Source organism: Camarhynchus parvulus, chromosome Z (genome assembly GCF_901933205.1).
Source record: "Camarhynchus parvulus chromosome Z, STF_HiC, whole genome shotgun sequence".
NCBI lineage: Eukaryota > Metazoa > Chordata > Aves > Passeriformes > Thraupidae > Camarhynchus > Camarhynchus parvulus.
In genome coordinates this window covers 3,933,176-3,949,816 of record NC_044601.1, presented here as the reverse complement: position 1 = coordinate 3,949,816, position 16,641 = coordinate 3,933,176, and the positions used below count along the sequence as shown (strand labels likewise).

The following is a 16,641-nucleotide window of genomic DNA, read 5'->3' as shown; positions in this document are numbered from 1 at the left end:
GAAGGTGTGCAGAGAAATTAAGAATAAATTATGTATTTTCTGCAGAATGAAGGCTCAAAGAAAACATCTCATAGAAATGATAGTGATGAGGAGGTACATGCTCCTAAACGAGATGAAACGGATCGATCAGTAGTGATGTTCAAGCCTATGGTATCAGACCCAATTCACATACACAGAAAGTCACCCCTTCCAAGATCCAGGAAGATTGGTTCTGTTGAAGTAAGTGTTTGTGTTCCAGATAATTTCTGTCAAAGATACTAACTTTTGCTTGCTTTTAAGAAAACAAAACCAAATGTAATTCTGCTTTTGATTATACAGAACCAGCACGATACATCTCACAGAAGGTTTGCCCTTACTCAGTGGGAAATCCTCCATGGCAATAATTTCTCTAAAGGGATGCTTTTTTTTAATTATTACTATTCTGTGATAAGACTTACTTCCTTTTTTTTAAGCTATTTTAGAAAAGTTGATATTTGAAAATGAAGACTCTTTCAGTCTAAACCTACATCTACAAACTAACATACGTTGCTTTTCTATTCATCCTTACAAGAGAGCTACTACTGGGAATTGAGCAAACTTTCAGGGTGATTGTGCTGAAAGGCAGCAGAGGGATTAGGGTGGATGGGGAGGTGCAGAACATGAGACATCTTCTGCTGTGTTTGCTGTCACGTGGAGTGAAAGTGACTCCACTTGTCAGGCTTTTGAAGGTAAGAAAGATAAAGTGGAAGCTTTCTTTTTAAGTGGCTGGCATTTGTTCATGAATTCTGTAGGTAACATCTTGAACAATCTAGTTTGCTGTGTTGTAAGCCATGACATCTAGGTGTGCTTCACAGATATGGCTTAATGTCACAGAGGTGGGGGGGATGCACAGCTGTATCACTGATACCATTGGGATGGTTGAGTGGAAATTCAGATGGTACATAGAAGCACTTCTGTGATATTAATGCTAGAAGCAGACTAACAGCATCTTATTGCCTCATTTTCAGTTGCTTAAAACCATCAGAAATGAAGATTCACACCAAAAGCTTTTTCTTTTGTGTTTGTGTTGGGAATGAGTTGTCTGTATGCAGTAAAAGTATTACAGATTTGGAAATCACTTGGTTATTGACAGTATGGAGAGAAAAAGATGCATGATTCCCTTCTGTAAGGATATCTGTATAACTTCACATGACTTCCATAAATTAACAGACATAATAAATGTTAATGTTTTACATTTTCTATTTCCAAGTTTTTTCATAAACAAATGCTTGCAACATCAGTATTTTTGATTTTTAAAAGCTGTTTTTGCAATGATCATGCAAACTCCCCTCCTAGCTATGAGTTCACTTTATGCACAGCTTAAAAGTCTATTACTTCAGACTTTCAACCATTTTCATAAACTATATGGAAGTTAACTTTCACAAGATATCAGAAGCACAAGTTGCCAAATTTTGACTGTGCAGATAATATATGTTAAAATGGGATGTGTTTCAGCATTCAGAGCTTGCTTATTTGCTGGAAGAAATAGCCAATTTAGAGAAAACATACACTGTAGAACATATTTTTCTTATAAGTAATATAGGGAGTTCCATCTGGCCTACTGAAATCTGCAAAACTAGTATTTGGAATATTTAAACTAAACAGTATTTTGGAGCAATTTTAAAAAGTCACTGCAACTTAAACTGCAACTGCCTTGAACTTTTTTCTTTTTTTTTCCTTTTTTTTTCTTTTCCCCTGTCCCCTCTCCCTCCCTTTTTTTTTTTTCCTCCTGTAAGGCAATTCTGTTTTCACCTATGTCCGTTAATTTGAAAGGACACTGTCAGGTGTGAGATTATATGTAAATTTTAATCTGGGTTACAGTCAGCAATATTTACAGAAGGAATGCAACTGTGGCTGAGTCACGAAAAGAAAAAAAAGCTAAGTTATAGTCGTAAAACAAGAATGTAAAACTCATTGACATTGGGAAGCAAACTGTATTACAAAGAATGTTATTGCTTATGATATGTAATGATGTAGATATGGGGGGGTGCTTAGCCTGACACTCCCTTGAAGTCCTGATAAGGTATCCAGCATCAGATAACTTTTTAGGACATTTTTAAGTTTGGAAAACTACTACCAGTCGATTTGGTGCTACCATCAGTGAGTCAGCTGTAAAGTCTCAAAAGAAATTCTTAAATTTAAATTTAAGCATTCAGATAAGCTTGTAGACTAGAAATGGAAACTGTTAAGTAATAAATAGGAAAGTTTAATGTACTTAGGAGGGGAAAAACTATTAAACAGTATGTCAGGGGTAACAGAAGTTGTGCTTCCAACATGTGAAAAATTCTTAAAATTATGAATCAATTATTGATAACAAATGTTTTCTCTCATATCTAATATTAGTCTACTAGAAATTTGATTGAAGTGTTGTAGTAAAAGGCATGGTTATGAAGATATAAAAGTGAAACTGATAACTTTCTAATATAGGATTATTGCTCTTCGCTCTTCGCTGTTTGATAGTTTTAAAGGTAGTATGTAAAAGGGTACAAGCAGATTGGGTTTTTTTTTTCTTTTCTGTTCATTTGGCTCTGTTGAATCTAACATTGCATGCTTTGCTGTTTTTTGCCCCCTTTCTCACTTCCAGGAAGAGAGCCCCCTGAGTGTGTCTAGCCCAGAGTGTATTGGTACCTGGCTGCATTACACCAGTGGTGTGGGTACTGGGCGTCGAAGACGCAGATCAGGGGAACAAATCACTTCTTCCCCTGTCTCCCCTAAATCACTGGCTTTCACATCCAGTATTTTTGGCTCATGGCAACAGGTTTTTAAACTTTACTTCATTAAACATTTTATGCATTCCAAGCAACAACTGTCTTTAAGGACATCTAATCCCTTGTTACGGATTATGTTTCAAGCAATACCTTCCACTTTTTAAAATTACGTGCCAAGAATGTTTGGGGGAAAAAGACCAAGTGCATGTTTTTCACTGAATGTGTTACACACTTTCATAAACATTTGGTTTCTTTATAGGAATTGCAAATGTTACCACAGTAAAAAAGACTTAGTGTACTTCCTAATGAAAGAGAATTATGCTTTGGTTTAGTTGTCCTTTAAGACTTTAAAACCAGCATTGCTTAATTTGGTGGTAGGTAAATTAAAAAAAATAATAATTGCAACCGATTCCATTTAAAATAATTTATTTGGTACTTCATGTTGCTATTCAAGACTTGTTTTGCATATATCATATTTTCAGTGGCCTGGTATTAACTATTGCAGGGAAAAATCTCTAGCACTAATAATTCTTGCCATCTATATCTGAAGGTATCTGAAACTCCCAACACAGTACATCATCCATTGACTCATACAATATTTTGAAGATTGCTCCTTGTAATGGGGGGTGAGGGAGAAGCAGGGAAAAAAAGAAACAGTAAATGTTTTGGAAGTACCAGTGAAGAGCTAAAGCTATTCAGAATGTCAAGATATTGTTTACATGTAGGACAATGGATGGTGTTCTGTAACCATATCTTATTAGTTTGAAAATTTTCATGATTTATTGTAGAAAATTCTAAAATTATATACATTGGAAAAGTTTGTATCAGCAAAGGCTGTGAGCATCTGAAGATTATACTGATTGAGCCTGTGCATGGGCAGTGATTGTATGGTGTCCTCAATAGCTTGTCTGTCTTTCCTTCCCTCCCCTCCTTTTTTCAATACAGGCGCAGTTTAGGAAAGTGCATTTGGTAAAATGAAATAAAATGTCTCAAATGTTTGTTCTCACATCAGTCTTGGTCTGTGTCCTTTCTCATTCTGAATGCTTGCTTTGCACCACTTCATTGCAAGGAACTCATATGTGAAATGGACTCCCTTCAGAAGGGGATATTGCATGATCTCTCATGTTTCCTTTACATATTTTTACTAACACTTATCATACAGCTTATTAACACCTGTCTGTCTGAAACAGGCTGCTGTATCAAGTTAAATGGATGTTTCATACTGCTGTTCTACTTTTCCTTATTTTTCTGTTTCTTACATCCAGGTCCTATCAGAAAGCAATAGTAACTTACGAACACCAAGAACTATTCTGGAACAAAAGCAGAGTGGTCTAGGTATGTGCCTACAGTTGAAATTTTGTTTGATGTATCAGCTTTTCATCTGCCTGCTGTTCTCTATAGTTGTTTATTCTTTGAATAGCTTTTTTGTTAACAGGACCCAATAGTACTTGTTATTAATAACATATGCTGAGTGTCTGCCTATGGACTGGACAATTTTTTTTCCAACGAAATTTTAAAATAAGTTATAACTGAAAAGAACTGAAATTGTTTGACACCCTTCATACTACTGATTTCGTACTGCTCACAAGAGGTGCACAGGATTGTTTTTAAAATAAAGCAGAGTTTTAAGGTAATGTAGTTTCTGATTGAGCTTTCAGATTTTGCAAGAATATTATGGATTAAAACGGCCTGCTCTGGAAACCATTAAAGCATTTTTCTTTAAAATTTCTGTTTCCTATTGTGGGCAATTGATGAAAGTGAAGATGCTTTTCTGAGGGGAGGGGCATGGGGAACAAACATAAAGTTTCTTCATAGTATCAGGGGTTTTGCACATACTCCTCTCCTAAAATTAATTTCTTCTTTTCAGCATTAGTATGAATCATGCTATAATTCAAAGGCTTCTTTAAAATTCTCCTAATTCAAGTGGTGCTTTTCTATTGCTTTATTAAAATAGGCATACACATGATTCACATGCAAAAAAAAAAAAAAAGAAATCATGCACTGCTGTAAATCAATATTGCTTTTTTTTCTGTGTCTTTTCATGGGAAATAATAAGTATAAATAACTGCATCACCTAGATGCATAAACTTAAAAGTAGCTTTTCCTTTATTTGCAAAGATATGGGGTTTTTGTATGTCTAATCTTTCTGCAGTACTTTTCTTCCCATTATATTTTTCCCATAACAAAATGCATACAATCAGGTGCTCTTGTTTACTGAAGTCCTGGATTTTATTATGTGCTTGCTAAAGTTAAATGAATATTCTTTTGTGTGACACAATATGACTTGTGGAAGTTGATGGATTTCCATGTAGATTAAGGTATTATATTTGTTGTGAAAGGCTTTTGCCACAGACCAGGCACCAATGTATTTTGGCTGATTGGTCACATGTGCTAGTAATGTTTCCCCTCACTGGACTGTTATAAGTAATGAAAGGAAGTATTGCTGGTTTCCAAAAAAAAAAAAATCTGTCATTACTTATCTAAAATGTAAAAGATAAGTTCTGAGTGAAAAATTGCTTCTCCTTTCAACTAGTAGTAAAATGTAAAGGAAAAAAAACTTGCAACTTTTTTTCCCATTTTGTTCATTGTTGTATGTAAGTTTCATTAATGGTTGATGATTACAAAAGTTATTTTTATATTTTTATCTGTGGCTGTCAGTGATTTGTTTAAATTCCCATTCTAGTGGCAGGAATGCATGATTTGTAACAAAGTACTGTCACTTGCATGGAGCTGTGCAAAAGTCTTCTCGGGAAAGGAAGTCAAGTTAAACTTGATGAAACTTTCAGGTTTTTTCAGTTTGTAACATTGTTAATAATGGTAGCTGAAATATGACTAGAGTATTTCCAATTTAAGATTTTGTTGGGGTTAGAATTATTTCCACATACTAAGTCTGTGGAAGTGCATGAGTACTTCATAGCAGCCTGTCATCTCAAAGGTTGATTTGGATGAAAACAATGAGCAGCATTTTTCCAGTTTATATTTGTTTCAGGAATACAGGTATTCAAATACACAACTTTCACATCATCATCATCAGCAGTCATTATCATAATCATCTTCATTTTGTTTTGTTGTTTTGTTTATGTTTACATTGATGCTAACTGGTAACTTTTTTTTACCAAAAGTGAAAACAGGACAAGAATTCATTTTGTTAAAGCCAGTCCTCTCTTTGCACATATAACAGAGTGTGCTGTTTCATGAGTAGAAGCACAATAAATTATGATAGTTTCAGCCTACAAGTCCCACTCTGACATTACAAGCATATTGTGAACCTGTCCAAGGCACTGCCAAAAGCTGCCTTTTGTGTGGTAAGAGCCATGTGCTTGCATGCTGCATGCATCCCCAATGTGAATGGACGAACACCTGGTTGTTGTATGTATTTTCTCTAACTCCCATCAGGGTCTCACTGTGCGGGCCTGTTTAGCACCTCAGTGCTCGGGGGTTCTTCAAGTGCACCTAACCTACAGGATTATGCTCGTACGCATCGTAAAAAGCTGACTTCTTCTGGCTTCATAGATGGTATGTGCACACTCTAGCACATGCACGCACAACCCATGTGCCACATTGAACTTCTAAAGATTTTAATGGAATCCTAGAATCTTTGGCCTTAGTATTAATTTTATGAGTTTCTATTGCTTCTTTATTGCCCATAGCTTGCTTATGTTTAACTTAATAGCATAGTTAATTCTTGTTTGTCTTGAATTGAACACCAGATCACAGACTTGTAATGTGCGCCAGGAGATTCCAGCAAGTGCATTTTTTAAGTAAACTGAAAGTTTTGTTTTTAAAATCTTTAATAATTTTAAACTCTGTTTTTTATCACTGCTAATTGATCTTGAATTTAAATTATTTGGAGCATATACAAGGAATGAAATTATAAATAATAAGTTAAATACTGATGGTGAAAATTTTAGGATTCCTGACTTTTTTTTTCGTGGGGTTTGGATTAAAGGAGCAGGAGGTTCTCAGTTTTGGATAATCTGGCATTGAGAAGAAACTCACTCACTAGATTTCACAATGTAAAGATACCAAAGCACACCTTCATAACTCTGAGGTGAAACAGTATTCATGCTGTTTTCCCCCCCACTTCCCTTCTCAGTATTCAACTCTAACCTGCATAACCTTGTATGCCAGAATCACGAGCTCATTCTGCTTGTTTTCATACACGTCATTACACATCTTGTAGTTACCAACAATCCAAATTTTCTTCCTTTTAACATCTACTTAGATTTTAGCCCTTTTCCTTGGTCCCTTCTGCATGCCACTCACTTCTAATACCTTCTCATCTTTTCTTTTTTCCTTTCTTCTTCCTTTTCTATTTTAAAATCTCCCACTTTTGGTAGCTGTTACAAATTTCAGGTACCTGTTTTTCTCTTTCTCAGACACCACACGCGGTTCTGCTGTTAAAAGGTTTTCTATCTCATTTGCTCGACACCCAACCAATGGTACGTTTTGCTTTTATTTTAAAAACAAAATCAAAAACAAAAGGTTTCTTGCTTCATCCCTTTTATTTTTATTTCAAATACGGGGTGTACAGTATCATCCAGCCGTCTGTTGTTCCTAACTTCAAGCACAATTCCAAATATATTTGTAATCATTAGATATCCTAAATACTTTCTTTACCATTCATTAGTATAAATACAACATCAAAATTCATTACTTAGAAAAATCTGCTAAAAAGAATTAGATACTACTGTTAATCATGATCTCTCTAATAAATTATTCTCCTGAAGTTCTTGTGTGATCAGACTGTATGGTACAAGATACAGACAATGAAATCTGATCTTACTAAACACACACTTCTTGATAGCTGCTGTTTCTTCTTTGTCTTTCTCCTGCTGAGCTGATTCTCTGAGCCTGCCCATTCTAAAACAAATCACTGAATTGACAGCTGGAGTTTATGACTATCTTCTTGAAGTGATGCTGAATTACAAAAACTAAAGCAGAAGCTTTGGTTCTGTTCCTGCTAAATGGCTATATTTTTTATGGGACAAAAATTTATTTTACCTTATCATACTTCTCTGTTCATCAGATGTGCAAATTACTTAGATATTGCACTAAAAATCACAGCAAGAGAGCTGTGACTTCTTGAGCAGCATTGACCTCTTGAGCTTCAAGAGTGAGAGTTAACTGTCTTCAGTTTGCAAAATTTCTCGTTTAACCCACAGGACAGAGGTATGTCTTTTTCTTCCTCAGCAAAATATTTTGCACCTCCCTTTCTACATGACTGAATAGGCCCCAGATATATTCAGGACCAACTGGACCTGAATGTAGCTTTTCCAGATTTCTTCACTGCAGTTTTAAAATGTGCATGACTGCTGGCTAAGTTCAGTGATAGTGATACTGAAATTGCAGTGGAAATCATCAGTATTTTCATGTTATATTCAAAATATATTTACTTAGAAAAAAAGTTTTTAAAAAAAAAAGACTTGAGTTTTTGTTTAGCCTTGCTTAGAAGCAGAGTTGTATTTTGTTACATTCATTTTAAATCTATAGTGGCTTTTTTGCACTGCAGTGCTTTATACAGGAAAACTGTAGTAAGGCTAAATTTCTTTTTAAGACTGTGTTTGATCTAGAGTGACAAATTAATGTTTTATGTCAAATAGAAAAGTCAGAAGTCCATTTTTTATGTTACAGCTCAAACCAAACAATATTCCCAAAACATACAAGATCAGAGAGTAAGAACTGCATTTCAGAATCTGTGGCTAATAATAGAATTACTTTTTGTTCCATTAAGTCACTTTTTGTGATTCCATTCTTTAAAAAAAAGGGATCTAAATAGCTTTTATCGATCACACTTATTATTCTGATTCATTTAATGCAGCAGTTTTGCTACACATCTTTGACAAGATTAATGCATGCAGTATGAGCTCCTATGAACCCTAAGTATATTGCAGTTTCCAAGGGTTCTCTACTAACATAACGCCCTATTGATGTTGTTTCGTCTGTCCTTTGGACTATCATTTTAATTATCCTTGTCCCTTTCACTCTGTTTTTTTCTTGCTTTTATGTTGTTATCACACCCTCTTAACTCATTTCAGACTACCCCCACTCCCCCCACCCCATCTTTAGTTCAAGGAACATGGTGAAACAAGTATCTTCTGAAAGTGCTATACCTTATTTTCTGGGCCTCTGCAGAACACCCACACCTCTTTAGGTGCTGGTCCATTTCCTCTGTGGAATTTCTAGGCTCCAGTGGTATGTCTCTACAGTTTTTGAATCTTAAGACAGCAGGGGTGGCTTTTTGAGATGCTGCGTTAACCCTTTCATTGGCTTGCCTTTTGATGTTTTAAGAATAAATACAGGCAAAAATCAAAGGCTGTTAGTGTACAGGAAATTGCCTTCTTAAAGGGATACTGTTGGGCTTCTTCATCATAAAATTTAAAATTTATTTCTTATACCATCAGATAATATTTATCAGACAACCTTCAAATAAAACATGACACATAGTTTTCCTGATTATGTTTTAGGCCATATCCCTTAGAAATAAAGATACTGCAGTGACATTCTGGGATATGACTAGCTGACAGCAGAATTGTGAAAACTCAGCAAAAAAATTTGGAGGGGAAATTCCTAAAACAAGAGAATTTTATTTCTTCTCTTTTTTCTTTTAAAGAGCATTTCGGAATTCCTCTCTGGTTCTCTATAACATGCACTATAACAATAATAGTTTCTAAAAAATTAACCTGACATTGTCCCACTTCATTAATTGCAAAATTAGAAAAAAATAATTCTCATTCAAGTGATAGGAACTTTTCTGTCAGGGAAAAGAGAAATCTTACATTTTACTGTAAGGCAACGAAAGGGTTTGTGCTTTACATGCATGCATATAGTTATTTAGGATATTAATATGTATAGTAAGCATCTTAGTGCTTACACTGAAGGCTAGCTAATGACTTTATAGGAAAATAAAAATTAATAGTATGGTGGTGTTTCTTTTGTACACAAAACTCATATTTTTATGAAATGCAACATTTTGTTTATATTTTAAGTGAAGCTGACATAAGTCTACCTCAGTTGGTTGAATATCTGTAGCAATGGCCCCCAAAATTTGAATATGGCCAAGGTGGTCTAAATATAGGTATAGACATTTGGGGGTTGAAATCTTTCTTCTTTATGCATAGTACTCATGGGGAGTGAATGGACAACACTGGATATCACAGGAACATTGTTGCTTATTATTTTATGGGAAAGAAAAGTTCCCAATCGTAATGTTATCTCTAATAAATGTACCTTGAACTGAAATTCTAAACATTATTTCATTCACTATTGCTTCCTCATTTAATTGTCTTAGAAGAAATTTACAGTATTGAATTGCAAAGTTGTAATGTTACAGCTGTATGCTGAAAGCACTAATGGACATGTTTTCCTCTTCTGAAATTCAACTGGATGAAACGCTGTTTATTGAGTTGCCAAACTTGAATCACTTTAGAGGACTGCAAATTTTTTTTTAGCCAAGATGTTTAAACACTTTTTGTCTGTTAGTAATATGGGTATGCATGGTTAGTGTATGATCAATACTAACATAGAAAAGCAAAGTCCAATAAATTTTTAGATTTTTGGGTTGCTTTACTTACCTGTTCCAATATATGAAACTTCTAGTCTTTCAATACTGTTTTTAAATGCATAAAGGTAGGTGTATATCTGTCTCAGAAAGTAAAAGTGTGTAACCTCAAGATATAAAAATGCTAACAGTGGTTTTCCTTTGATATTAAAGGCAACAGTTTATTTTCACAGAATACTGAAGATGATAGAACATGAATTCTGCAAATTTATTTCTTGGAAGATACAGCATTTTTAGCTCTTGTCTGCTAACAAAATAGCTATCCTCCTTTCTTGCATGAATGAATTGTCTATTTAGTCTTGTGCCAGATATTAGAATGATTAGGATAAATAACTACCTTTTCCTGACTTTTTTGGTTTTTTTTAGTGATCTGCTAAATTTGTCTTAAAGGGAGATTATCTTTCATGAACTGATTTGGGAGTAGGGCACAGTTTTCATGTTAGAATAATTTATGTGTGCACAGGTACTTCATGTGTACACGGGACTTGTATCCCATGCATTGTATCTTTAGCTGGAAACTGGCTCATCTTGTTCCAACTCCTGTAATATTTAATTTCCAAGACTTCAAGAGGCTTATGCCTGCACGTGCTCATGTAAACTAAGCATTTTTTATCATGCATTAATGCAGTACCTTAAATTCTGTCTTATGCTTGGAAATCTCTTTTTTTATTATTTTTTTATTTTAGGTTTTGAACTGTATTCGATGGTGCCTTCTATTTGTCCTTTGGAAACTCTACACAATTCCTTGTCTCTGAAGCAGGTGGATGAATTTCTTGCTTCTGTTGCTGCTCCATCAAGGGAAAATCTACAGGAGACATGTACTGGTTATAGTTTGTAATTATGTTAATTTTAAATTCTTAAGGTTGTTTAGTTAATCTTTGCAGTGTTTGCAGCTAGCAAGTAAATTTGTTAAAAAAAAAGGATACTGCTTTTGAACAAAATGAAAATGTACCTAAACCATAATTTTACATTTTGCACTATCCTTTTGTGGGTATGGACATACATAATTAATTGAAGTAGCGTCTCTGTTGGCTGAGGTAGTAAATTAAGGATTTAATGAAATCATAGTTAGTTTATTTCCTTTATTATTATATTGGCTTCTCTGTACTGTCCACACTCAGCTGAATTACAGGTAATGCTTTTCAGGGAGCATGCAGTATTCCCAACTTTATCCTGTAATGTTGCACTGTCAGTAGCCTTGGCAGAATAGTGTTGCATTTACACTTAAAACTTCATTATTTTCTGTTTCTTTCAGTATTGCCTGGGATTTCACCTGTAGAGCGCTTTACAATTACTTAACTTTTTAGCAGTTTGTGCTGCGTGTTTAAAGTTTAGGTGATCTTGAAAGGAAATACAGCTGAATTCTATCCATGTGTATGTGTCTGGGGAAATGATTTCCCATTGTGATTCTAGTGCTGTGTCTTTGGAAATGGTTTAAGTTAGGTCAGATTTACCACATAATAGGATGTGTCAGGTGATTGAAAATCATTCTTCCTAGGGAAGTGTCTAAAGACTTATGCTTTGATTAAGAAACTTGTACTGTTTCCTATCAAAGTATTGATACAACAGTATTCTACCTGATTGGACATACCTCTTTTTTCTACTACAGGATTTTTCATTTTTTCCCCCATTATTTTATGCAGTTTAGATTTTAATCAGCAGCTTATTTGATAGGGCAGACCTCCTATATTTGAGAAGGAGTATAAGCAATTTTAAGAAAATTGATGTAACTGAAAAAGAGCCCAGAGAGGTTTGTAAGTATATGAAAATTCTCAGCTGCTTAAAATGTCTTTTTATACTGGTTAGGAATTTTATGCGTCTTCAAAATCAGTTCAGAATTGAGAGTATACAAGATGAAGAAATACTGAAAAACAAAATGTGTCATACTCCTAGCATATGGTTGTCACCTTTCTACCAAGGAGTGATTGGAAAATAGACCTGATACAATTAAAGTCCTGGGTATTTAGTTCTCCTGCTTTCCTGTACTATTTGGAGGTTGTCTAGAGATTAATGCATTAATGCATTTTTATAGACATATTGGACTTAAAGCCTATTCAGGTGCAGTCTTCCTAACCTACGAGAAATAGCACGAATGCTTTTTGCCTTCTTCTGGCAAGGCACCTATTACTGAAATTCTGCCTTAACAGCATGAACTTATTGTGTTGCTTTCTGTTGTAAAAAAGAGATTTTAAGATTTGTCTTTCATATTGTAAGGATTTGACACTAGAGTCAAAAGCTGGTAGCTGAGCAGCTGGTTGTATAAATGTGGTATCTGTTTTGCTGGATGGATACACAGTCCTGTGGCTACAGTTTTTGACGTCTGGTTTAGGTCAGAATATTTTTATTATTAATGATTTTTTTTCCCTCCATCATTTCAGCTACTCCAACTTACATGATGCCCCTTTCAGGAAGAAAAAATTCTTTAAATACATTTACCCCTGCAAAAATTCAACCAACTCCACTTGAAACTTTGCCTGAAAGGCTAGTGATGGAGAAACTAACCTTATGTAAGTAAATTCTGTCAAAGGCAGAATGACTAACTTGATTATTTCCAGCAGTATAATTCTTCCTTACATATTACACGATTTCATAGGACAGCTTTTTCTTAACATTCCCTACATAAGTAGGATCATTTTGTGGGTCAGTGAGAACTCAATAGCATTGCAAAAATAACTTTAACAGTAAAACTGTGTTAATAGTTACTTTCTCTTATCCTCTGAATTGTTTCATTTTCTATGGCCTGAAGGTCATGAGCTTTGGTTTTGAAGTATGACAGCTATCTCCAAGTAAGACAAAGTAAATTTATTTCTTTAAATGGCTAAATTTCTAAGATGTTTTCTGAACACCTAATGTAGAGCTCTGTGACTCTGTTCTGACTAAAGCTACCAATAACATGATGATGATGCATTCAATCATTGGTATGTTCAGTCTGAACTGTTGGCCCACTACACTGTCTGCCCTTGGATGGTTGTGCTGTTTAGAGACCAAATTTCACTTGGATTTCTGATTTCATTAGATAGTGTAGCTTATTTGTTTCTGTGCTAGTTAACATGCATTTTTCTTGCCTTTGTGCTTTTTGGCATGGATATTAAGTGTAAAACCTAATACATCTTTTCTCTCTATCTGTACAGCTACCCTTGGATGTCCTGTTAATGTATCTGATATTAAACCATCTCTTGAAGAGGCCTCAGTAGATGCAGAACTTTGTGGTGAAACTCCTTCCGAGAAGAAATGATCAGACAAAACTGGAAACAACTTCTTTTAAACGGTTCTTTAGTGTGCATTCAAGCAAGTTACGGAGCTGTCAAAAGCCATTCCTGTTTGCATCTGCAATTCATAGTGCACTTAAAAATCTTTATACATGGTTAACTAATGTGCACAGTATTTACATCAAGCATCTTTTCTCATTTTCTAAATATACTTATCAGTTTGATGAATGTCACAGCTTTTAATGGAAAAGCTGCACATGAACCTTCTCTGTGTCTTCAAATATCTACTGTAAACATATACAAAAACAAGATGGTATGTATTACAGTGGCTTTGTTGTTGTCGCTGTAATGAAAGCATTGTCTGTTGTCATCATAAACTTCTATTTTCAGGAGTTTATAATCTCCCTGTGAATTTCTTCTATGTGCTGAAACAGAACACGCATCTTGGCTTTTTTTTTAATTTAACTACATTTCCAAAGAGATGTCTTTTCCCTGGTTTGGAGATACGCAGATATTTTCTGCATTTTAATTATATTATATTATATATGCTGCAATAATTAGGCATGATGGAGTGAGGTCATGTATCAGCACTTTTGACTACTCTTTTTCTTTTTCTTGTGTTTACATTAGACCTGTAACATTCAAATCTACCTTCTTGTTTATTGTTTAGTACACATGCTTGTATACAGATACCTGTATATTATCCAGACATAAAACTGTCTTTTATATGTTTTTATCAAAACCTTCTTTTGCTTACTAAAAAAGACAGTTTTATTTTCCTTGCCATGTGTTTCTAGAAAAAGGTGATACTAAAAAGCAGGTTTTGTAGGATGAGAAATGTTACAGCTGGTCTGCTACTAGGTTTATTCTGAAAATTGTAAATATTCCATCTATGATTTATTGTCATCCTTTCAGCACAGAGAGAGACTGTGGACTACCAGAACTCAGTGCATACTGTTGCAAAATACTCAGGATTTGTCATGGCCTGGGAATTTTCATACCTCCCTCCTTCCAAGCTACTGGTTGACAGCAACTCTCAAAAAAAAAACCCCACAAACAAAAAAACAAGCAAACCAACCAAAAAACCACCAACAAACAAACAAAAAACCAACCAAACAAACAAAAAACACCAAAACCGAAACAAAACAAAACAAAACCAGAAAAAAACCCACAAAACAAAAATAAGAAAAAAAACCTAAACATTTATGAGATGTAAGAAGCATTTCTAAATTGGTGGAACATGGAGTTATGGTGTTATTTAGAATAATTATCCAATCTAAGCAATTTTTGTAATTTTTTTCTGAGGCATGAAAATTTACTGGGTTATGAGTACCCCAAATGTATGAAAATATAGACCACTTCTTTAAGTTCAAGTGGCTGAGTAGTAAGAATGGACTTCATAACTGTAAGTTAGGTAATTCCTTTCATTTTTAAGCTGCAGAAGACAGCTTATGAGTAAAATGTTTAAGTAGGGCTCTTACTTGTCTCCAGAGCCAGTGCAAGCTGCACTAGTTACATTCACTAGTTACTATGTACATTCACTTCATCGCAGGGTTTTCAGTGTTTTCAGTGTTTACCATATATGAAATGGCTTCAGCAGACGATTTCTAACAATGCTGATTCAATACCAAAAATATTAAGGGTTTCACAGCTATATAGTTCAAGCATTTCATTTTCCGTAGTGTAAATGTGTTATTTACAATGCTGGTCTTGCATACAACTGAATGTACCCTTGTTTACCATTTAAAAAGAAAACCTAAAAATTTAAGTATATGTATCATTCCAGTCAACCAAAGCAGTGGCATAACTTTTTTTATGTGCTTCTAAATAAAATCAAGGTCACTGGCAACTTCTCTCTATTGTATTTTCTTTTAAAAGCACTGTGAAGTATAGTGAGTAGCTGACAAAGTCATCTCAGTGGAAAACAATCTACATATACGCCAATAATTTATTTAATTCCCTTTTTTATGCAATATCACTCTCTCTCACATTGAACCATACATCCTATTCCAACCAGATTTGGCAGAGGTCAAAAAATATGTTTACAGAAAATCAGTGGTCAAAATATGACTGTGACACCCAAAATATTATCACCCTGCAATGTAGTTTAAGTAATTATTTAGCTTAGCATTTCTTCAAAAATGAAGCATCATTACAAAACAGACCAAACCACAAAAATATGTGCAAAAACTCCTAAAATTAATTTAAATCCTGTTTTATGTTTCTTTATTATAATCAATAAATTCCAATTTTGTAATTATCCAAATATGCAGAGGCTGTTAAGGGAAAGCAGATGTGCTTCCAAAGTTCAGTTTTGGAGAAATCCATATAAACAAGCCTAGGGAGGTATGCATACAAGAAATAATTGTACATATCATCATATTTCAAAAATGATCATACATGGAACAACAGCATCAAAAACAGTTTAAAGGATAATGGCAAGAAGACATGTAACAAAGATTTTTAAAAGCCAATTCAATGCAATAGACAAGTAGCAGAAGGTAGGGATTTAAACTACTTTCTGTCATCTAACAGAGAAGCATAATGTTCCTTTCTTTTTCCTGCATTTTTTCCTAATCAATTTACAGCAACTGTATTTTTGACAGTCCCATATGTAACTTGCTAAAGAAAAAATAGCAAAAACTTTTCCAGAAAGTCAATTCTGCAAGAAGCAGTATAAGAAAAGACGTGTACTTTCTAGTAGTAGTTCAGATTTCTTTTCTTTTTCTTTCTAAATAACGGTTTTCATTTTACTTGCTTTTATGAGGACAAATTTCAATACTAAAATTAGCATTTAAATGCTAATTTTTTTATTCCTTCACTTAGCCTTAAAACCAACCGTCTTGTGCTCTGAAATACAGAAACTGGTTAACACCAAAGCAGTCCAGAGTGTATTACTGTGAAAAACAGATGTTGAATAAAAAAATAGGGCAAATATTTTATCTATAAAAAAGAGAATGTGTGAGTGTGTGAATGACATCAAATGTGGCCTAGGAGGAGGAGAATGCACTAAATACAGAGAATATCCGCACTGTAAAAGGTAGAAGCTAGTGTAGAAAAGACCTTACAAAGGAAGCTTAAATTCTGCATTGATACAAAACCAGATCTAAAGTGGACTGTCTTTAAAAAAAATAAAACCAGACTT

The 16,641-nt window shown here is 34.3% G+C and overlaps 1 protein-coding gene across 18 annotated transcripts in view; it reads left to right on the top strand.

Annotated features, from left to right (window-relative positions):
* Nucleotides 1-15,345, top strand: part of PPIP5K2 (diphosphoinositol pentakisphosphate kinase 2) — a 48,693-nt gene extending 33,348 nt beyond the window's left edge. For 10 of the 18 annotated variants that reach the window (XM_030968095.1, XM_030968101.1, XM_030968096.1 and 7 more), the window contains exons 24-31: nt 46-219; nt 2,603-2,776; nt 3,992-4,061; nt 6,123-6,242; nt 7,106-7,168; nt 10,974-11,105; nt 12,666-12,794; nt 13,419-15,345. In XM_030968095.1, coding sequence (XP_030823955.1) covers nt 46-219; nt 2,603-2,776; nt 3,992-4,061; nt 6,123-6,242; nt 7,106-7,168; nt 10,974-11,105; nt 12,666-12,794; nt 13,419-13,522 — 966 coding nt within the window. In that variant the 3' untranslated portion in view covers nt 13,523-15,345. Of the gene's footprint in view, nt 1-45; nt 220-2,602; nt 2,777-3,991; nt 4,062-6,122; nt 6,243-7,105; nt 7,169-7,755; nt 7,795-10,973; nt 11,106-12,665; nt 12,795-13,418 lie in introns of those variants that run through there. The other 8 variants (XM_030968108.1, XM_030968107.1, XM_030968106.1 and 5 more) reach the window with 8 other exon arrangements.
* Nucleotides 15,346-16,641: the final 1,296 nt, after the last annotated feature.